This window comes from Boleophthalmus pectinirostris, unplaced genomic scaffold, assembly GCF_026225935.1.
Source record: "Boleophthalmus pectinirostris isolate CB_2022bp ecotype Guang Dong unplaced genomic scaffold, ASM2622593v1 HiC_scaffold_7, whole genome shotgun sequence".
Classification (NCBI taxonomy): Eukaryota; Metazoa; Chordata; class Actinopteri; order Gobiiformes; family Gobiidae; genus Boleophthalmus; species Boleophthalmus pectinirostris.
In genome coordinates, this window is record NW_026571473.1 from 27,704,638 (window position 1) to 27,727,020 (window position 22,383).

At 37.2% G+C, this 22,383-nt stretch overlaps 1 protein-coding gene across 4 annotated transcripts in view; it reads left to right on the forward strand.

The window, feature by feature from the left end:
* gng12b (guanine nucleotide binding protein (G protein), gamma 12b) overlaps positions 1-12,172 on the forward strand; it is a 76,115-nt gene extending 63,943 nt beyond the window's left edge. For 3 of the 4 annotated variants that reach the window (XM_020918871.2, XM_055165078.1, XM_055165079.1), the window contains exons 2-3: positions 8,687-8,785; positions 11,160-12,172. In XM_020918871.2, coding sequence (XP_020774530.1) covers positions 8,699-8,785; positions 11,160-11,285 — 213 coding nt within the window. In that variant the 5' untranslated portion in view covers positions 8,687-8,698 and the 3' untranslated portion in view covers positions 11,286-12,172. The remainder of the gene's footprint in view (positions 1-8,686; positions 8,786-11,159) is intronic. The other variant, XR_008633573.1, reaches the window with a different exon arrangement.
* The last annotated feature ends 10,211 nt before the right edge of the window (positions 12,173-22,383 follow it).

Genomic DNA, 22,383 nt, shown 5'->3' on the forward strand with positions numbered 1-22,383 from the left:
TTCTGAAATTATGAAACAATTGACTAGACTGTTGCATTTTCCCTTTTAAAATGAAATTATCACATATTATCATCAATATATTTTAAAGGTCCTATATTCGCTTTAAGCCATGTTATAATGCTGTACCTTGTCAAAAACATGCTTGGGGTTGTATTTTCATTCACACATGTCTGAGTATTCCTTTATTTTTAGTCTGTCTACATCTCCAAATCTCTGAATGCTCTGTAATTTTCAAATTTAACAGCTACCTTTTACGTTTAGTTCAGTACAGATGGGCAATTCCAGTACTGAAATCATCCAGATGATTCTAGTGAAGGTGTAGGAGTTTAAAAATACACTGGAGCACTTCCTGTTTTACCACATGACATCACAAGGTGTACCAGAGTGTTTTCTGTATGTCAAAATATGCAGTTTTTGTGTCAAACATGTGTGAATGAAACAAAACACAACTCCAGGTATGTTTTGAAGAGGAAACAACATTATAACATGGATCCAAAAATAGTATAATATGGGCCATGTGCATCATTTGAACTCTAAACAAATGTCATTGTAGAGATTAGGGTCAAAACACCCCTATTTAAAATGACTACTACATTATTTATAGCTGCAAGTCCCCTAAGCTTAGTGTGACTAATTACCTATACCCCTGTCCTTGGTCCCTTGGGTGTCCATAAACAACAATGGAGCCGTAAACCTGCAGTGTTTGTGTATTTGAGTGCTATTATGTGTGTAATTTGTCCTTTGTGTGTTCCCGTAGGCCACAGTATCTTCAGACGTCACACTCACCCGAATACGTCAGAGCTCTGAGAGATGTTAAAATGTCACTGATGTGTTCAGTGTGTGCAGTCAGGCCTGTGCTGTGTAAAATAACATTGCAGACGCCAGCAGTGATAAGAGGGTCAAGTGAAGGACTGTGTAGGGAGAGTGTATAGAAGTACTGGTTATAGTGGGTTTGGAGGGGAAGTACTGCAAAAACTAAGATCTAGTTAAGTTAAGATTACTTCTGTTAAGAACGTTTTATCATGATTTCACCTGACAAGTAAAATTATCTGCCAATGTAACAAGGCTTTTTGTACTTAAAGGTGCATTGTGTAACTTTTCTGCAGGGTCCGTCCGCTTTTCTCCATTGCTTTGTCTGGAATGTTTCACAGTGTGGCATTAAAGCTTTCTCTCTTAATGTAGACCAAGCCAGACCAAGTTATAGCTCAGATTTGTGGAGAGGCGACCCCACTCACAGTCAGAATGCCAGTTTTTCTAGGTATTTTTGTGCAATAAAACTACCCGCAATTGAATAAATGTAGTCAGAGCAATCACATATCTGTAGAAACAAGCAGATGACGGACCCCCAACCAGAAAGTTAGATCGTGCACCTTTAAAATATGAAAATACATCTTGCTGCACTTAAGAGAAGAAAAACAACAACTCTTTGCACTTAAATAAGAAACAAAATCAAATGAATTATGAAATACACACTTATTCCATTGGCAGACCATTTTACTTGTCAAGTTGAATCTACTCAAATAAAGTAAAATGTTCTTAATATAAGTCATTTTAATGTACCTAGATATTGCTTTTTGCAGTGAGGTCAAGACGTGTTCCGGTATCTAGTAGATGGATTTTGGTTTGAGAACATATATAAATTATAGACGTTGCAAAGAAGTCAGATTTTTAAAAAAAAATTTAGGAACATTCCAAAAAGCTGGCTATAGCCTTAGTATTACATAGTATTTTAGAGTTGCTGATACAGTTTAACCATTCATGTATTAATCTTTCTTGTTATTTTGGTAATATGTGATTTTTTCAGTCATAGTTCACATTGAAGGTTGCATGGTCCAGTGCAGATGACACATTTCTGTTCAGGGAAACGTTACCTATTCTACAACTCCATATATGGTTTACATAGTTCTCTTTTTTTCAAGTGTTTTATGTTGTCATTTAGAAATTCACTTTATGCATTTGTCCCTATTTGTAAAACAGTCAGTCAGTGTAAAATTTACAGTGAAAAAGTTCACAGTAAGATACAAGATGCCAAATTGAAGTGAGAAATTCAACAGCATCAGATACTTTGTGCTTTAGACTTACTTTTAGACTTACTTTGCACAAGCACAAGTTTTTATATTATATATATATATATATATATATATAAGAATACAACTTTTATAAATTAATATAGCATGTAGGAGTACTTGGATAGTAGTAATTAATTAAATGGCAATGGCTTAATCTACAGACCATGCTTAAATAAGGGTTTTAAAGACATATTGTGCCTGTGTTCACTATAAAGTTATAATCTGTGACACCAGTGGATCATTATGTTATAATTTGAACATTTTAAATTGCAATATTCATCTAAAAGGACTTAATAAAAGAAATAAGTTCAATGACTTCTGCGTTAGAAAACTGTGGTGCCCAATGGGAGCTGGCATCTCTGTAAATGTCATCACAACAAAGAGCCGTGTATCTGTTAGAAACTAAAATTGGAGAATGAAGTAAGTACAGATCAGTGAGCATATGCTGGTGGAAAACGGAGATTGGTTGACAATATGGCATCTTGAAAATAAGTGATTCAAGATTACTTAAACATGCATGAGTCATTAATACAACTTTGAGGTGGTAAATAAGAAGGAGGAACAACTATAACATGGATAAAAGCTCTGAAAAGTCGATTCTGCATAATAGCTCTGCTTTAAATTATCACTTTTTGAATGTTGTAGCTCTGCTTTTATCTAACTCCATGAATATGTAATCCATTAGATGAGTTCCTTTCCCAGAATGACCTGGACAGGAAGTTGAAAATGAATGTAAAAATAGAAGCGTGTGGTACAAAGGTCTTGCAGGGTCATCACTTATAGCTGTGTCTGTGATGAACAAAGGCTCTGCAGAAGCTGGTGCACCACTCGTCTATTTTCGTTGCAGCCTGCCCATATTAAATCATTTAGGATCAACAGTCCGTGGAGTTTCCTGTGGAGGAAGAGGAAGGAAGAGTGTGGGCGGTGGATCAGAGGGTTCAGTCCTGTGAGCCTGTCTGCTGTCGGCCATGTTTAACCCCCCTCCCCTCTCGTCATCCTCTGTGGAGACTGCTGCAGAAAGTGGCAGCAAATCACTGGTACATGTGGGATACTAGTTAGATATTCTGGTGGTACATTTGTTTTAACCATTGTGTGTAGAAATAAGATGTCTTATATGAATACAGTTGAGAACTCTGTAATGGTGTTGTGTCAATGCTATCATTTCAAACTTGATTTCAATACTAAGGAATTGACTTGCCACCAATTTCAATGCCACAGTGATAATTGAAAACACTAGGGGTGTAATGATATCCAAGTCCCACGATACGATATTATCACGGTATGAACCTCATGGTACGATATTTATTGTGATATCATGGGAAAGCTCACAATATGGTGGGGAGGCTCATGATTAGGGATGTAACAATATCCAAATCTCTATGTATGATATTTTCACAATATACATCTCACAATATGATATTTTTGCAATATTTTGTGGAGGCTAACAAAACTGTTAATATGCTACTTTTTCCTCTTAAATGCCTTGACAAGACTTAAAAGTGCTTAGAACTGTTATTTCTTCTTGTACACTGAAACGGAGCAAAGGATCATGGTCTATGTAGTTCCCTCTGTCTTATTTTAGCTATTGCTGCACCATAACAATGAATTTAAGCAAAGAGACTTGTAATTTGATATATTGTGATGGTCTACGATATTATTGTGAGAAGTTTCACGTTATGATATGACAATATTTCGGTTATTGTTACATCCGTAGAAAACACTCCTCCTTAAGGCAATAGAATCTGATTTTCAACAACAATTACTTGTGTAGTACCATGTGGTGTTATACCTGTGAAACCTCTCAGTCATCGAGGCAGGTTTCATAATGGTCCATGGGCGTATACTAATCTATGTGCTCTTATACAGCTCAAAATCATTCTAAAGCTATTCAGGACAGGTTCATTTCTGTTCTACGAATGTGACTTTTTTGTATCAATACCTGCTCAATGAATATCTAGTAGTTTCTAAAAGAATATCTAGTTTTAGTATTGATTATTATCTCATTTTCGATACTTTTGACATCCCTAGTGTAGATTGAAGAAAGTGAACGAGGCTGCACCACATTCTTACTAGGCAAGATGGGTAAAGTATGTTGCCTAAGGACACAACAACAGAAGTCTGTCTGAGCGGGAATTGATCGTCTGACTTTCCGGGTTGGTGGGTGAGTGCTCTAACCATTGAGCCAGTGTCGCCCATAGTCACTATAGTTCATAGACAATACTTAAAAGGGACATAAGCTTTGTCCTTGATGTCCCAGTTCTTTTGGTTCTTTTTGTTGTGATTTGTTTATATTCCCCTTTGCTGCTGCACTGATATTATTACTAGTACTGTATTCTAATGGTTACATAGTGGATGTAATGTTTACGTGGTGGGTGTCATAGGGTGGGTGCTCTACACTATTACTACTACTACTTAAATACTATGCAGTTTATGTGATGCTCTAGCGTAATTTTGTTGTTATTTTATATGACAGTGACAATAAAGGAACTGAATTGAATTGTATTTCTGTCAATTCACGTTCAGTAATCCTGCATTCAAGCTTGAGTGGTCAAAAAAATTCAGTTTTAACCTACCCCCTATCTCTGCACACTTCGGTCTCCTGGTCATAAGTGGAATTCAAATATGTCATGTAACCATTTTTCATCAGTCAAAACAAATGCATAAATCTCACAATTACAACCTAAAAGAAAGGGAAAGATCTTGGCTCAAGATTTGGAGCTGGGTGCCCGGATTCTTGGCGGGTTGCAGGGTCAAATGTAGAGAACAAATTTGCCTTTGGGGACAATAAAATCTGCCAAAACAAAAATGTCTCAGCACTTGCCTGCAGCTTTCTTTAAACCTGCTTGTGTTTTTGTATAGTTATGGTTCAAATATTATACCAGATGCCCTCCTTTTACGCAGAAACCGTTAAGTTCCCAATCTGTGTTTTGTGTTATGCTCTCAAACTCAAATGCCATGCTATCACTCCCAAAGGCTGTCTTTCCCACTCTCCACATGCACTTCTTTGTATGAAACTGAGCAGGCCGGGAGCAGTTAAATATTTTCCCAGAAGTGTCAGTTGGCTTCATCTGAAACTCTGTCTGAAGTGCGTAAACGTTATGGCCCAACCTAACGGCCTGTTTCACAATTCCTACTTCCAGGACAGAGTGTTACGTCATGAAGAGGCTTCCCAAGCAGTTTAGCAGAGCAGGGAACACACAGCCAAATGCGTGTACTTTCTCTTCTGTTTTCAATACAAATATTTCTAGTAAAGAAAAGGGAACTGATGAAATGTACTGTACTATTGTTGATAGTAGTTTAGATAGCGCTGGTCTATTCTGAGTAACTGCAATTTTTCTGCCAAGTAATGCGATTGTGATAAAGGTATTGACATTGTGTAACTTTTCTGGGGGAGGGTCTGTCAGCTGCTTGTCTCCATGGAGATGTCATTACTTTGCACAAAGTTTTTCACTTTACGGACTTGACTATCTTCATAGACACACACATTTGGTGCAACCAGGTCAAGTTACAGGTTAGATCTGTAGAGGTAGTTTCACTTACAGTAAGAATGCATGTATTTCAATCTGTTTTGAGTATAAACACAAAAAATAAATAAATAAATAAATGCAAGGTAAAATTTAAAACCATACTGAGAAACATTCCTGGAAAAGCAGGTATGACATAAGCAGATAGATTACATGAGCATTAAGATTTAACAGAACGCTGAAATATGGATCATATGTGTTTCAGAACATGTTTGTAAAGGTCTACAGGTTTTTCAGGTGGAGGGTACACCACTTGCTTGTCTCCATGGAGATGTGCTTTGATTAGAAAGTTGCACCAGAAAAGTTGCATGAACTTCATGAACTTACAGTCCATATTTAGTTCTCAGGATAAGAAATTGCAGTACCTGTAAATAAGTATTCAAAATGTGATTGCAGTTTCAATAGAAGTGTGTGTGGCAATAATAAGGTTTCTCTGTGTACCCAATATTGTTTAACAGTCTTCCAGCAGAGCAGTGTTCGTCCTGTACTCTGTGTTGAAACATTGACAGTAAAAGGGAGTGGACTTTACTTCTGCAGAAAAGGGGCAGGCTGCAGAAACTCCCTTTTACAGAACACACACACACCATGAAATGCTAACACATTCTTACAGTAATAGTGCTGCTGTGGAGGAGCCAGTGATGGTACTGAGGATATTATATGAATGTTTTTTGAACTGACCACTACCACAACTACTAGCTTAGACAGTTTTTTTTTATTATTTTTCCCTTAAAATAAAAACTCCATGATCATGAACAGTTTATTTCTGTTCACACATAGGTGCGCACTGAGTGCCACTTGTGATCTTCAGTACTGGTCAGTCTGTCCAGAGTGAGACATGACCTGTGCATAAGTGCAGCATAGTGCATACAGCAGCAATATCCCATCAGGAAGCACATGTGCTATGCTCAGACTGTGGCGTCACAGTCATCTCCAACACTTCTAGTTGAATGCTGTTGCATTTGAATTGAATTGCGTCAATAGTTCACATTTCCAAACTTTTATGTTTGGTGCTTGGGATGCTTGAACGCTCAAATGCATGATTACTCAAAACACACCCCATAAACTTGGACTAGCCTAGACAAGCATCCCCATTGACTTTGTATCAAAAATCGAGGGCTGAAATGTTGTCCAGTCTGATCGCAGCATTACTGCATCTGTGCACATGAGATTGTGCCTTATTGTGGGCCAATCCTGTCTCAGTGATATAGAGTACAAGTGAAAGCCCATGTCACAGTTTGAAAGCAAAACAGCAGTGGTGGTCCTACACTGATTTACTCCCCAGCTGAGACCCCCTCCTGTAAAGAAATTGATATGCACACTGAATGTCAGGGCAGTGGGTTTAAATGAAGCAGTCCCAGTTGTCAGCTCAAAAACATTTTGCCAAACCATTCCTTTTTGGGACTTTGTTGTAGGTTTCGATTTTTTATTTAGTTTTTTTTCTAGCTCTCGTGCCGCCCCCCCCACGGCTGTCCTGTCGGCCTGTGTCTAGGACCGCCCCGCATGACAGTGTTAGTTTAGAAGTAATCGTTATTTCTAGGTTTTTCAGCAGTTACAAGAAATAGACACAAATGTTGCCCAAGGCAACATTAATTATACACATTAAAAGTTTTCTTGTTTTTTGGAGTTAACTTGCATTCATTCTTCAGACCTCCAAACAGTCGGTTCCAACTTGTGATGTCACTGGATGTTAATCTAGGAAGTACGCCTCATTTGGACTTCACATGCATCTCCACCAGACCGTGGCCCTTTAGCAGCTAGGTACATCTGATGGCTGTCCTGCCCACCGACCACACTCAGTAGTGCTCTCCTTGCATGCACATGACCACTTTGACCAATCAGAATGAGCGTAGCTAGAACGTAGCAAAACTGACGTAAAACCCGACCTTTGTGAAAGCTGTAGGTGCCCTGTTAGCCAAACACAAGCAGTTTGTATTTACATTGTGCTATATGGGAAAAATGAGTGACCCCTAATCCAACTCAAGACGGGTCTAAGAGAACAATACAGTGTTTTAATAGTTATTTTAATAGCTCTATGATGTCCACTGTAACAGTCACAGCAGCTCAGGACTCACTGCTCTTCTGATCTATGTCATTTAGTTGTACAGTTTGTAATGCATGAATACAAAAAAACTTACTAGCATTGTTTTAGATCCTCATGTGTTTTTACGCTTTAGTGTAAAATAAAATGTACTCACAAGCATTTCGGTTTATTTTTGATAATACCTGTGGACTGGTTTAAGTTTTGGGGTATTTTAACTTCTCCTAACTTTTCATATCATAAACCCATGGACAGCTTTTTGTCCAGCCAACTTTGAAATAGTGTCTTATTTGTAAAACGCAGGAGCTGAAAGTGCCTAATTACAAATACTCATGTTACTTTAATTGAGTTGATTTTTTGGGCTCAGTTGCGCATTTTATTTTAAACCTGTATTTGTGCTTGTAATTGAGCATAATTCTAATCACAGTCGTTAAAATGTAACTTAAAACTAGTAGCCTTGGTAGTATTTTCATGCATACATTTTACTTTTACTTAAGAACAATTTTGGAAGCAGTGCTGAGTAACTGAGTACATTTTTAGCCATGTAACGGTACTTTTACTTGAGTACAGCTTTTCGGTTTTCTCTTTCCACCACTGGTATCTTCCTTCCACCCATCAAATTAGCCTTGCCTGTGTTGTGTGTGTAATATTATGGTTGTAACCAGGCCATAACACTGTCTCCAGGTGTAACCTCACATGCCTTCCCTCTGCATGTGTCCTACTTACCACTGCACTCTCATTAAAGGGGATGGCAGCTGCGTGCACTTGTGTTCAGGACACTCAGTGCTACAAACCAGGAACAGCACCCAATATAATGTAGAGCAAACACAGCTTTTTTTTTTCCATAGAGATAATATTATTTAACTTAGCTAATACTCCCTTTATATGAAATTATGAAAGGCACATAGCCACTTCCATCAAATGACCTGTAATTTGACATAAGGACTGGACATCCTGGGAACATTTTGTTATTAGACAAATAGGTTTAGATTCTATGGGGTAGACTATATTTAACGATAATGAGGCACTAATTTGTTATGTTTTCCTTTTTGTAGGTCGTGTGAAGAATGTCATCCAAAAGTGGGAGCGGTTTGGCCCAGGCTCGACGCACGGTGCAGCAGCTCCGGATAGAGGCCAGGATTGACAGGATAAAGGTTTGTAAACATGATCATAGCACGCATCTCTTTTCATTGTATTCGTATATGATTATTCTGGCAGATATATAAGAAATACCTGTACTTTTTTTTTCTCATACTGTTGGCAGGGTATAGCCAGAATGATTTGTGAGGCCAATGAATTATCTTAAAGATCTTATATTACGCAAAATTGACTCTTGTGAACTTTAAGCCATGTTATAATGATGTTTCCTCATCAAAAAACATACATGGAGTTGTGTTTTGTTTCCTTCACACTTGTTTCAGTAATTCTTTATTATCGTCTGTCCACATCTCCAAAGCTCAAAATGCACTCTTCCACCTGGTGATGTCATGAAGTGATTCAAGTTATCGGCTACCTTTTACCATTTTTAGTTCAGTACAGATTGGCAATTCTATATCTGGAATCATGCAAATCATTTTAGTGGAGGTGTATTATAGGGATTTAGCGATATCCAGTTCTCTTGATATGATATTTTCACAATATGCATCTCATGGTATGATATTTATTGTGATATTTTATGAACGCTAACAAAATTGTGAATATGCTGCTTTTCTCTCATCATAATCCAAATAATTAAAATGTAAATGTGTTAAATAACCGTAATTTCAGCATGTAGATTGGACTGAAACAGTGCAAAGGATCATGGTCTATGTAGTTCACTCTGTTTTTGAATGAATTTGAGCAAATAAACTTGTAATTAGATATATTGTGATGGTCCACGATATTATTGAGAGACTTCTGACGATACGATATCACGATATGACAATATTTTGGTTATTGTTACATCCCAAGTGTATGGAGTTTAACAACACAATGAAGCACTAAAGAGCACTCCACCGTGTTTTTATTACCACATCATCATCTCATCACAAGGGTTTTTTTTTTTCAGTTTGAGAGAAGAACTCGAAGCCTAAAAATGCAGAGTTTGTGTGTTAAGTGTGTGTGAAAGTAACAAACACAACTCCCGGTATGTTTTTGATGAGGAAATAGCATTATAACATAGATCAGAAAACAGTAACATAGGCCCTTTGACATTTCTGATAGAGAATAAATAAATACAAAATCTAAGGCTATACACTATTGTAATCTGAGAGCTGCATTACCCAACGTTTTTGTTATAAATGATCAATTGTAGTTTTTCCCTTCACTGCTCACTGACGTCGTAGTTATAAAAAGTATTAAAAAAAGAGCTGTGTCCTTTGCTTTATGATGCTTTGGCATGAGAGCTGTCTACCTGACTTCCTATCCCTGACTGCAAAAGCTGTTCTCATGCTGTGCTCCATTAATGCATGTGAATACTAGTGATGTTAAATCCAGAATACACACTTCTCCAATACCCTACAAAGGTGTGAGTTTGGTCACCGGTGAAGCTCCCCTGAGGTCTGTTACCATGACAATTATTGTTACCATTTATATTTTCGCTTTATATTGTGATATGTGAGCTACTTTGTCCAAATAATTTCCCTTGTGGATCAATAACGTTTGTCTAAGTCTAAGGTCAGATGATTGACAGTTAGATTAGCCAATCAGGGACATGCTTGGTCCGTCCAACTTAAAACAAATATGATAATATGACTGCTTAGAAGGAAAAAAGAAAGGGGAAAAAATGTCAAAGGGTTTCTGCAGAGTAAATAAAATATACAAGACATTTCACAAAGCAAAATAGCCAAAGGTCACACACAACCAAAATTCACATTTACAAATAGTTTAGGAATTTCCAGGATTTAAACATCTTTGGAATTGGAGGACAAGTGTATGGTTTTCTTGTAATATTGGATTTTAGGGAGGAAAATGGAAAAAAATGGGTTCACGATTAATGAATTTACCTTTATGGATATGAAATTTTACTAAGATAATTAAGAGATTAATGATATAATAATGTTTACTTTTCAAGTGATGCATTTGAAAACCAAACAAACCTAGTGTCTTTAAAAGAAAAGATCAAATGTGACATAAAGTTGCATACATAATTACCATACCATACCATGCCAACTTTAAAGCACTTTACAGCTGGCCAAAATGGTGTACACAAACACAGGATAGACAAGGACAATCACATTACAACACAATACACAATACAACTACTAAGAACATAGAAAACAATGAGATACTGAACAACAAGAAATGTACGTCATTTGTTTAGAGAAAGTGAAAAAAGGTGCCTTTTTAGGAGTGATTTAAAAACAGGTACAGACTGGGGCAGCAACAGAAAATGCCCTTTTATATTTGCCAAATTCCTTCCAGAAAAACACAGAGGCTGTGTAAATCCCCCTGTTACTGGCCCAATCAAAGTAGACTTGATTACTTATGAACCTGTTAAGAGACAACTCTAATCCATGCGTTTGAATACATCTCCTCCTCTCTTCGCAGGTATCCAAGGCCTCCTCCGACCTCATGCGTTACTGCGGTGAACACGCCAAATACGACCCTCTGCTCGTGGGCATACCTGCTTCGGAAAACCCCTTCAAAGACAAGAAACCGTGCATCCTTCTATAAACCAACGCAGGAGGCCGCAGTACCCCTACAGCTCTGACCTATTCACGCGCTCACAGTTGATAAGCAGATGACTTCCCCGCCTCGGAGCAGCTAAGAGGACCAAAGCGCTGGATCAAACAGGCTAGCACTAAGATTATTCGAAGGTGGCTTTAAAAGAGCTAGGTAGCGCCTTTGTCTTTCTACATTGTTATCTAAAGTGATCTTAAGGGGCTGGTGAAAAGGAGGGGGAACAGCTTGAATAGGGAAGAGTGTTTTGGGCTAATTATCCCAGCAGGCGATTCTCAGTTCGTGAAAGCTCACCTCCTCTCACCTCAGATGTGCTAGTAAAAGGAAACTGCTTGTGTGTTGCTGATAGTAAATACAGAGATGGCTTAACGGCAAAGGAATATCGGTATAAAGGTCTTGTAAAAGATTATTTCCTTGTATGTATTTAAGCAAAATTTATCTTGGCCCAGTTCAGATATATTGTATAAGAAGCTCTTGAGGTCAAGGTCAAAATAAGTCTCCTTCATATTATAAAGCGTTTTGTTGTCTGATAATGAGGAAGTGCCCTATTAGAATGCTAATGGTTGTTAGCTTTACATTGAGGGCTGAATGTCTCTGAAAGTTGTGAAAAGCACTTACGAACTCATTGCAGTGAATAATGAGGATCAGAATGCATAAGGTAAGTGAGAAATAACTTTGGACCATAGAAAAGGGTTTAAGCCGGCATTTCGAGTGGGTGAAAACTGTGTTTTTTGAGAACCTGTTCTAGAGTGGAGAAATCTGAGAACTCCGGTGTTGCGTTGTTGTGTGGACAAGCAAACCGCAGCTTTTGGAAAACGATGACGTTGCGACCCCATCGCAGCCCTTGAACTAGCCTCCACGGACCAAGGTCATTGCCGAAATGGGACATGTGTATTCTACGGAGCTGGTCCTGTTGCCCAGCAGCCACGATACGCTGCACAGGGATCAATAACAAAGATTATGCAAAGGTAATTAAACTGTTGGATTTTGAGACTTATTCTAATAATTTTCATCCAAATCTTATGGCTATAAATGAAAACGTATGTTTAAATTTTGCAAAACAAAATGGCTATATTTCTGGGATACATCTAAAATAGGCTAAATTACCTTAAAGTTTAAAGAAACTGTGATGAGATATTCATTATTAAATATTATTATCATTGTTAACAGCGCCACATACATGTGTGACATATGTATTACATTGTTTTCACTCAGTGCACAGTTGTTGTCTGGATGTGACTATTTATTGATCTGACACATGTGGACACATTTTTTTTTCAATCTGCAAAAACAAAAAAATCTAGGAGCGTTGTCATGTGGACGTAGCCTAAATCCAAGTAAAGTAATTACGAGACCAGCCTTTAATCTGTTTCAGTGTAAACACTTAATCTTTTTATGGTATAAAGAGGTGCGGGGTGTTCCTGCAGTAGGTATAGCTCATAATACAAAGTACCATTCGAAAGGTCATGCCTGTTTGGTGCCTTTGTCAGTAAGAAGATAAATCATGTTCCAAAGCCCTCAAGTAGTTTAAAGGCTCTGGGCCTGATTCTTTTTTCTTTTGTTTACAGTCATCAAGTTATTCTTCACTGACCTTGTTCATTCACCGTGATGAGTTTATAAGCACTTTTCACATCTTTCAGAAACCAGAGTAAAGTTTTGCTATCACAATAGTGCAAACAACTAGCATGCTGACGTGCACTTCCTGGTTATTGGACATAAAAACACTTATACTATGATGCAGACAGTACACAGCGGACATATTTTGACCTCAAGAATTGCTTATACAATATATCTGTGCAAGAACAAGAAATACTGGGCCCTTCAAAGCAATAATTATGTTCCAATTAGTCCCAAACTGCATAAGCCCATCCAATTTTATTTTATAACCAGTTTTACAAAATACTTAATTAGCTAAATCATGCTAAAATCCTACACACTTAACACTTCACAAAATCTTTAACCTGCGTGGAAGAGGTGTGAAATCCTGTTACCTTCTCCAGCATGCGTCCTTTGTTTTTGAGAGGGTGTCGTTTGTGACGCGCTTTGAAAGACTGAATCCACAAAACACTCAATCCATCACATCACTGACGCAGATGAAGCTAATGTAAAGTCAACAGTTTAGTAGGCACCAGACATGCTAATTATAATGACCGGGTTTTCATGTCATGTGCATAAAGATCCATTTGAATATGAAAGTTAAGCAATAAAAATTTGCAAGTTAGTTTGTGCTGTTTAAGTGATGTTTGTGGTGAAGCTTTTGTTGCGACCACTGGCTCCAGCTGAGGTCAATTTGGAAAACGTTTAAAGCTACACTATGTAACTTTTCCCATGGAGGGTCTATATGGAGATGATGTTCTTTTGGCAATAATAATATAAATAACAATAATACTTTTCATTTTATTAGCACTTTTTAAGACATCCAGAGTGCTCCACAATAACACACTATAAACCAGGGGTGTCAAACTCATTTTGGTTCGGGGGCCATATCCAACCGACTTTGATCCCAAAGGGGCCGGATCAGAAAACTCATGGCATATTTATCCCAAAAATAACAATAAGTTAAAATATTTGTGCAGAGAAACACAAATCTATTACAGAAATCTTTTTTAATTGATGAACTCTTTCTTTTACAAAATATTATATTATGCACAACCTGAAACTAAGAAAAATGCAATTTCAACACAATGTTTTAACATTAACTTGTATATAAATAGGAATAAGTAAAATTTCTTGGAAAATCCTGCAGTCGGCTCCACTTTTCTCATTTTTGACATTTTGCTGATGAGGGTGTCACGGTCAACAGTCAAAACGATCATCCTTTAAGAGCGTTTGGAAAGAGACAAGTCTTCATTTGTGCTGCTCTGGTGGGAGGGGCCACGTACAGAGACGCTGGAGACGCTGCTAATGCTAAGTGCCGCAGAAAATTACCGATATTTAAATAAAAAATATAATTAAAATATTTTAGTAGAAATAAGCCGAGGGCCAGATTAAAGGTCTTGGAGGGCCGCATCCGGCCCCCGGGCCTTATGTTTGACACCTGTGCTATAAACTGTATTTCCATGGAGGTAAGTTACAGGTCAGATCTATGGAGTGGCGACCCCGCTCACTGTAAGAATGCAGGTTTTTCAATAGTGTTAAAAATCTGAGTGCAAAATCTATCAATTTAATGTCATACTGTGGAACATTTTAGGCAAAGAAATGATATCCATGGAGACGAGGAGGTAGCAGACCCTCCACTAGAAAAGTTACATAGGCTACATTCAGACTGTAGCCTGAAGTGACCCAAATCCATTTTTTTCACCCAAATGTGACCTGTATCTGATATTTTAATGACAGTCTGAACGACACAGATCGGATTTTTTCAAATGCGACCCAGGCCACTTGGATATGTGGTCCTAAAACCGATATATATCCGATCTTTTGACATGCGACTTCAGTCTGAACGGCCAGGTCACATTCATCCCACCTTCACGTCAGGCTCGGATGAAGGGTACACGATGTTAGCAAGTTAAGTTATATTTGGGGGGATCGCTGTATTCAGGCCAAATTGGAGGGGTCTTATCAGAACCGGACGGTTTTTGAAATGATTGCCAAAGAAATGGGCGAGTGTGGCTACAGGCGGTCCTGGCTCTAATGTCAATGAAAAATAAAGAGCCTGCGAGTCAAATACAAGGACGCTAAAGACTCAAACAAACGAAGCAGCCATAGACGTGTAACCTGTCCATTTCACGAAGATCTGGAGAGTATTTTGGAAGACAAGCTCAGCGTTTAAGCTACTTACGCAAACCCTGAACTCACTCACTGCATGTGACGTCATCGTGTCCTCTAATGCGCATGTGGGGCACTTTCGGGGAGTTTAATGTTCACACTGGAGATCACATACAAGTCGCATTTAATTGGAAATGTGAACAACCTCGCAAAAAATCGGATGTCATGAAAAAATCCGAATTGAGCATTAAGCCCTGCAATCTGAACGTATCCTTAGCGTACCTTTAGCAGCTATTATATGTTTTATATAATTGGTCACAAGTGCTCTTAACTAAACTTCAAGCCTTTTCAAATCAGTACAGAGAAATTAACGATATTATTCCATTGAGTATAATATAAAATTGTAGAGTTGATTTTTTTTAACTGTTGTGTTTTAGTGTTTAGTCTATTTGTGTACGTATTGTGTGTGTATGTGTAACCTTTATTTTTTGCTATGAAAATCTCTGTATGCTCGACAATCAGGTAATGCTGCAATAGTATTTGATCATTCACAGCTGCTGGTTTTGAATACATTTTGTTTTGTAAGAAAAGGTTCATTTTTTAATTTTAAACTACTCATTTGTAAGTGTTGTGATTTACAATTCCACTTTTGTGCTTGTGATTTTGCAACATGTAAAATAAAAGTATTTTATCTTGTAAAAAAAAAAAATGCTGTTTGTGTTTTTTCTGAATTATATATGAAAAAAATGGCCATAATCTTTTTTTTTGTTTGTTTGTTTTTGTTTGTTTTGTTGTTGTTTTTTGGCAAAGCTTCAAATTTTAGTTTCACCCATTTACCTTCTGACCCCTTACACGTTATCATCAATGCTGGAATCAAGGTCATATTAAACGCATTATGTAACTTTCTGCAACCTTGTCCCCATGGAAATGATACTTGCCTGCAATATCCCACTGTATGGCATTACAGTTATCCATCTCCATCAGGCCATGCTACAGGTCAAGTCTGTGCAGAGGTGAACTGACTCTCAAAAATGCATGTTTTTCAAGGTATATTATATTTTTCTAGTAAATACACTTGTAATAAAACAAAATAGTTAAAGCCATAAAGTGGAACATTCCAGGCAAAGCAATAACATCTATGGCAGTTGTGTGAAGTGCTAATAAACTCACTGAATAATTAGGATGCTCAGGATGCATAAGGTAAGCGAGGAAGAACTTTGGACCACTGCAAACTCCTTAAAATGTAACCGTTTTTTAATGTTTCAGACCAATATGCATTTTTTCATGGCCACTGCCAATACAGTTTGCTTAGAATCAGAGGAACTGATGAGGAAAAAACTGCCTATTAACGAGACAACTTTCCATCCATATAAAATGTTATATTTAGCTATTTACTATGGTAGCGTGCAGTACAACAACATGGCTACTGTTCAGAAACACAACCAGATTTTAAAAGGAATTTTAGCTAAATTCAGCTCAAAATGGCACATTTGAACTACTAAAGGTTATACTGTATGTAAATAAAACAAAGTATAAAGGGCTCACATTATGCTTTTGTATGACCTGTTACCCTGAGTTCTGGCTGAAGGCACAGAAGAGTCAATTATGTGTAAAACAGGAGCTTTAAATTATTCAATGCACTGGTCTACAGAAATGCTCCTTTTAGTTGCTTACTTACTTTTACTTCCTTTATCATTCTGTGGTTAGTCATTGATTTCTGCCTATATTTTTAGGCCAATATCTTGAGCTGGTTTAGGTTATTTTTCTCAAATTATCAAATAAAAATGTAATACTCATCCATAACCTTCTTTTACTACAAACTGTGTAGAGTCCAGTGTAGTCAGTACTCTCTTTGGACATTAGAATTCAAACAAAGCTTTATTCATATATTTAGGCTGCTGCTTGGGCCAAACAAAACATTGGCTTCTGCTGGAGATTTCTGTCCGATAGCTGATATAAGGGCAAATATTGATGTGATATATTGGTTGAATATATCTTCCTGGAACCCGAAGAAAAAAAGTGTATTGCAATATATATTTTTGTGTTGTTGTTTTTTTTATCTATTTGGAGGTAAATGAACTATTATATGAATTATTTTTATTTATAATTTTGTGACATGTCCTCTGTAATGGACGCTGGGGACATTTTGGTGTTAAATCCATGTGATGTTAACAACCACAACCTAACAAAAACAACTTTTATGATGACCAACATCTCTGACAAGCTTCTACAGTCACCTCAAAATGTTTTTAGACTTCCTTTTAATTTCTTATTTATTTATTTTTTATCATAGTGCAGCCTTCTCACACAAGGAGACAAATGAATGGGCCGGGTCTCAGGAGGATATAAGTCTATCTCTAGTTTTAAGGCAGTACAATAGGTACTTTACCACTTACCAGAATTTACAATCAGTAACTTATGCAATCCCCGCTGTTCTTCTCATACATGATTTCCCCATATTGCAGAGGTGTGATGTTTCCTGCACATTTGGGTCAGGTCATGTGCGTTGGCCTACATTGATAGATCCCCTCGGCTTTGTGGAGACCGATTGAGTTTCCTGAAAGTCCAGCGAAGAAGCTTTGGGCTAATCCAGTTTCTATCTGTGCAGTATCTCACTTACTGTAGCTCTGGCTCCCTTGTGAGAAAGGCGCAGTGTCTCTAAAGGGGGCGATATGTCTACAGGCGATAGTTTGATCTTTGGTCTGTGGAGGATTTGTAAGGCTTTTGAAGGATCGTTTCAACTTTCACACTTTTACTAAAGACCGGGCATACCAGCTGTAGTTATAGGGCACTGGTAAAAAGTATCTTAAGTATCTATGTATATGGTATGTGGTCCATTCAGTATTATATTTCAAAACTCAAAAAATAAAAGGCTGACTTAGCAATTTTGTGTAAACAAAAAATGACAATATTGTTAAAGGTGTATTCTGTAAATTTTCTGTTTGAGGTCTCCATTGTGATGATGTTGCTTTGCCTGGAATCTTACAGTCTGGCTTTTATCCATTCTGTATTTTCAATTATAGGTGTTTTATTGCCAAAAAAAAAAGCTTGAAAAACATGCATTATCCCTTTGAGCTGGGTCACCACTCCACAGATCTGACTTGTAAAGTGGATTGGTAGAGCCAGCTTTTTGTCTCCATGGAGATAGATATGTTTAATGCATTACTCTAGCAGAGAGGTGTCAAACTGAAATTCACAAAGGACTGAAATTAAAAACTTGGGACGTCGTGGCCAAACTAAATATTTATTGAAAAATTTCAGCAACATCTGCATGTTTTCTCTTCTTTCGAGATATGTAATGTTAAACTTGTTCTTATTAAAATAAATGTTTAATAATAGTTTGTCTTAAACATTGAATTCAGAACAAGCAAAATATAAAATAACACAAATTTAAATAAATAATGTCTCTATAGTCTATCTGTAGCTGGTGGGCAGCTCTAATACATATTTGATATGATCTCGTGAGCCAAATATAATTATATCACATTCCAAATTTGGCTCCTGGGCCTGAGTTTGACATGTCTGCTCTAGCAATTCAAGGCAAAGTAATGATACTCAGACCCTCCATAATATTGCACCTTAATCTTTTTTTTTTTTTTTTTTATAAGCTATTTATAGGCTATAATTGAACTTTACAACCAGAATTGCAAATCGTGTGTAAAATCTGCTTGCTAAACATTTAACTAAAGTAGCATTTAAAGCTCATAAACGTCTATTGCACGCTGCAAAACTATCATTGACAATATAGTGTGAATTGTGCAGACTCAGCTCCCACAGCGCTCCTTTCCAGAGCCTGTGAGCACCTACGGAAGCCCTGGAGGCTCATGCTTTTGTGTTGCTACAAAGTCTATGACAAGGCTAAAGGTCATGTAAACATTTGAGATCAGGTTAAATGGTTTATCGCCAGTGGGTCAGATAATGATTTGATTGGAGGAAGTGCGCGTTATCATGCTAGTTGTGAGTGGATTAGTTGTGAAAAGTGCTTATAAACTTTCTGCTTTAATTGTCACTGCAAACTATTTCATATAAAGTAGTTCTGTTTTTCCTGTTTTTAAGACCATGGAAATTATCTAGAGCATCTTTAAATGTGAAATTACAGATTTGTTTATTTATTCTTTTCTCTTCAAAGCTCAGTATTCCCTTTGGTTTCCCCTTTAGATTTTCACACAGTGCTCCCTTTAATGTCGTCCATCCCACCGAAGCAATGCTTTACCGTCACACCCAACATTCCTGCGGAGCCTTAATGCTTTTTGACCCACTTCTCTTACCATGGCCACCGGTGCCACCTCATCCTCTTGCCTGTACACTGCCCCTTTCTCCGCTCCAACACTGTTAATTACAAGTCCCGCTATTGTCCCAAGTGTGCATTCAGGGCCTCTTTTCACTGGGTTATTTTTAGCAGCCGAGCTAAAGTACTGTACTGCTCTAGCATTGAGACATGAATAGGACCTGACTCACGCTGGCCTTGTCCCGTGACCCTCTGTGTGCGCCGCTTTGTCCCTCCCCACTCACCAAAAAAGGACCAATGAGTTCTAGGGTTCTCTTTTCACACAAGAGTACACAGTTGAATAGGTACTTTTATTTTAAAAAGAGTGTATTTACTTCTATGGGGTATTCACTGCAAACACATAACATATTTAGATCACAGTTGTACTTTTTATTGTTTTGGAAATACTATATCTGCTGAAAACAACATATTAGCATGTTATTAGTTTCACTTCACACTCTGTGTCTCCAGTTGCTCTCTGTACTAAGTCGGTACCTCTTCAGCGCACTATCACAACACATCCTACTAATGAAACTACCATAAATTGCATCAGGTTTGTGAAGTTGTAGTGTATTGTACTGAATCATGCTTTTGTATATTTATGAAGAACAGTCATGTGGGAGCATGGGTGAAGTAGGCTTGTGGGTTGAGAGTTGGACAAAATCATACAAGGACTGTAAGGAGGGTCCAAATATAGCATGGGAAAAATTGCTAAACATGCATGAATGACTTCTAAAACATGGTAGAAAAGCCAAAATGAGTATTAATAGGGATGTAACGATTTCAAATTCAAATCTCTCGGTACAATATTATCACGATATGCATCTCACAGTACAATATTTATTGCGATATTTTGAAGAGACTAATATAATTGTATAATTGTAGATGTAGATTGCTTTTAAAATACCTTTAGAAGATTTTGGTGTGAATTATTTCCCTCATAATCCCAAGAATTCAAGTAAAAAACATATTTCTTCATGTTTCCTGCACTGAAATGAATCATGGGATATGTAGTTTCCGATGTTTATAAGCTGTTGCTCCTATAAAACCAGGCATTTAAGCAAAGGAACTTGTAATTCAATATATTGTGAGACTTTTGATGATACAATATCACAACATTTCAGTTATTGTTACATCCCTAAGTATTAATAATCTATAGCTGCTGCTGTAGTAGTAGTAGTAGTAGTAGTAGTAGTAGTAGTAGTAGTACACCTGATTGTCTCCGTGTTAAAAGGCATGCTATGGAATATTCTAGGCAAAACAGAAAGATCTCAATGGAAACAAGCTGCTGGTGGACCCTCCAAAAGAAACACATAGTGCATTTTTAAATATTAGTAAAAGTGAAGTAATTAAGATGCAGTATTGCTACAAAAAGCACTCACAATTCTAGTAATTATAACAGAATTTGGATGGACTGACTGAAAATATAAGCGGGATATGCTAAAGATACGATATATATGTCTCTTTGAATGAGTAAGAATTGTCTATAGCCAGAACAAGCCCTGCGTTTAGACTCTTACTAGCTGCAATAGTGTAAAATTCTAATATAGGGATTGTAGAAGTTAGTGGCAGTAGTGGTAATTGTATGAGCTGCAACTTTCCTTCCATTGTGCAGTCTCAGCACTTTTCCTCGAGTCCAGATTTGAAGCCTCCCACGTTTTCTGGAGTCTAAAAGTAAACCTGATTGCACGTTCCCATCCCGACTATTTTGATTCAGTCAGCTGTAAATTTAGCTCAGATTGCATGGACGCTACAGCCGTGGAGAGAGTTTCTGAACAATGGGAATTCTCCTCTGAGCGAAACTGGAGACCTTAGACCTGAGCCAAAGGTCAAGTTTTACGACATTTCCCAGACAGGTTGACTTAACTAATCTCACAGCATCATTCACGAGAGGAAATGTACAAAGCAATTAAACACATGCCTTTGAATCGTGGGAGAAAATTCACAGTAAAATTAATGCAAAATTAGGCTAGTATGAATGGTCCTACATTATTCAAAATTGACTCTTGTGAGCTTTAAGCCATATAATAATGCTTATAATTGACTTACAAAACATTTTCAACTTAAATTGGGGTGAAATAAGTAGAAGTAAGCAATAAGTAGCAAGATTAGAATCATTACAATTTGATAAACCTATCCTTGTTTTTTAAAATAATCAGTATGTATTGTTGCCATAGGACAGGGGTGTCAAACTCAAATTCACAGAGGGCCAAAATTAAAAACTGGGACTAAGTTGTGGGCCAAACTAAATATTTATTGAAAAATTTCAATACCATCTGCATGTTTTTTCTTTCGAGATATATAACTTTGAATGAATGTAAAATTAATGTTTAATAAAAGTTTCACTTAAACAATGAAACCAGAACAATACAATATAAAATAATAACAAAATTTTAAATAAATAATGTCTATAGCCTATCTGTAGCCGGTGTGCCAGCTCTAATACATATTAGATATGGTCTCATGGGCCAAAAATTATTATATTACGGGCCAAATTTGGCCCTCAGGCCTGAGTTTGACATGTCTGCCATAGGAATTCACAATTTAAAACAATATATCCTGTCTTTTGAATGGTGAAAAGACCTCAAAATGTTGCCTCAAACTTGAAGCTGAAACCCACTAATAATCTGTTCTAAACCAAGTCCAACAATAAAAATCTGTAACCCATAATTGATCTAAAACTAAATGAAACATGAGAGAAGTCTTTCCAACATTCACTGGATCCCATGACCACAATCTGAGACCCACATCTCTACAAAGTACCTTGACATGGTATATTTTGTTTACAGTTAAAGTATGGACCTTCAAGGCACTAAAATCAGTTCTTCTGTTTAGTCTTTTTTCCCATGTGACAAGTCTAGTGCATCATCTGCTTCTATTGTGACATTTAATAGTTTTTTACCCCAGATGCCCTTCCTTGTGTGTCTAATTCATGTGGACTACGTTACTTCATATGACTGTATTTTTTGTATATCAATTTCAAGTATGTCAAGACTGCTATTGGGCTTAAATTATTAGGATTACATGGCAAGAATCAAATTACTTCTAGTAATGTTTTTGGCAAGATCTCCCAGTCCCCTACCAGGACTGATCTCCAAAGCATTCACTAAGTTCTAA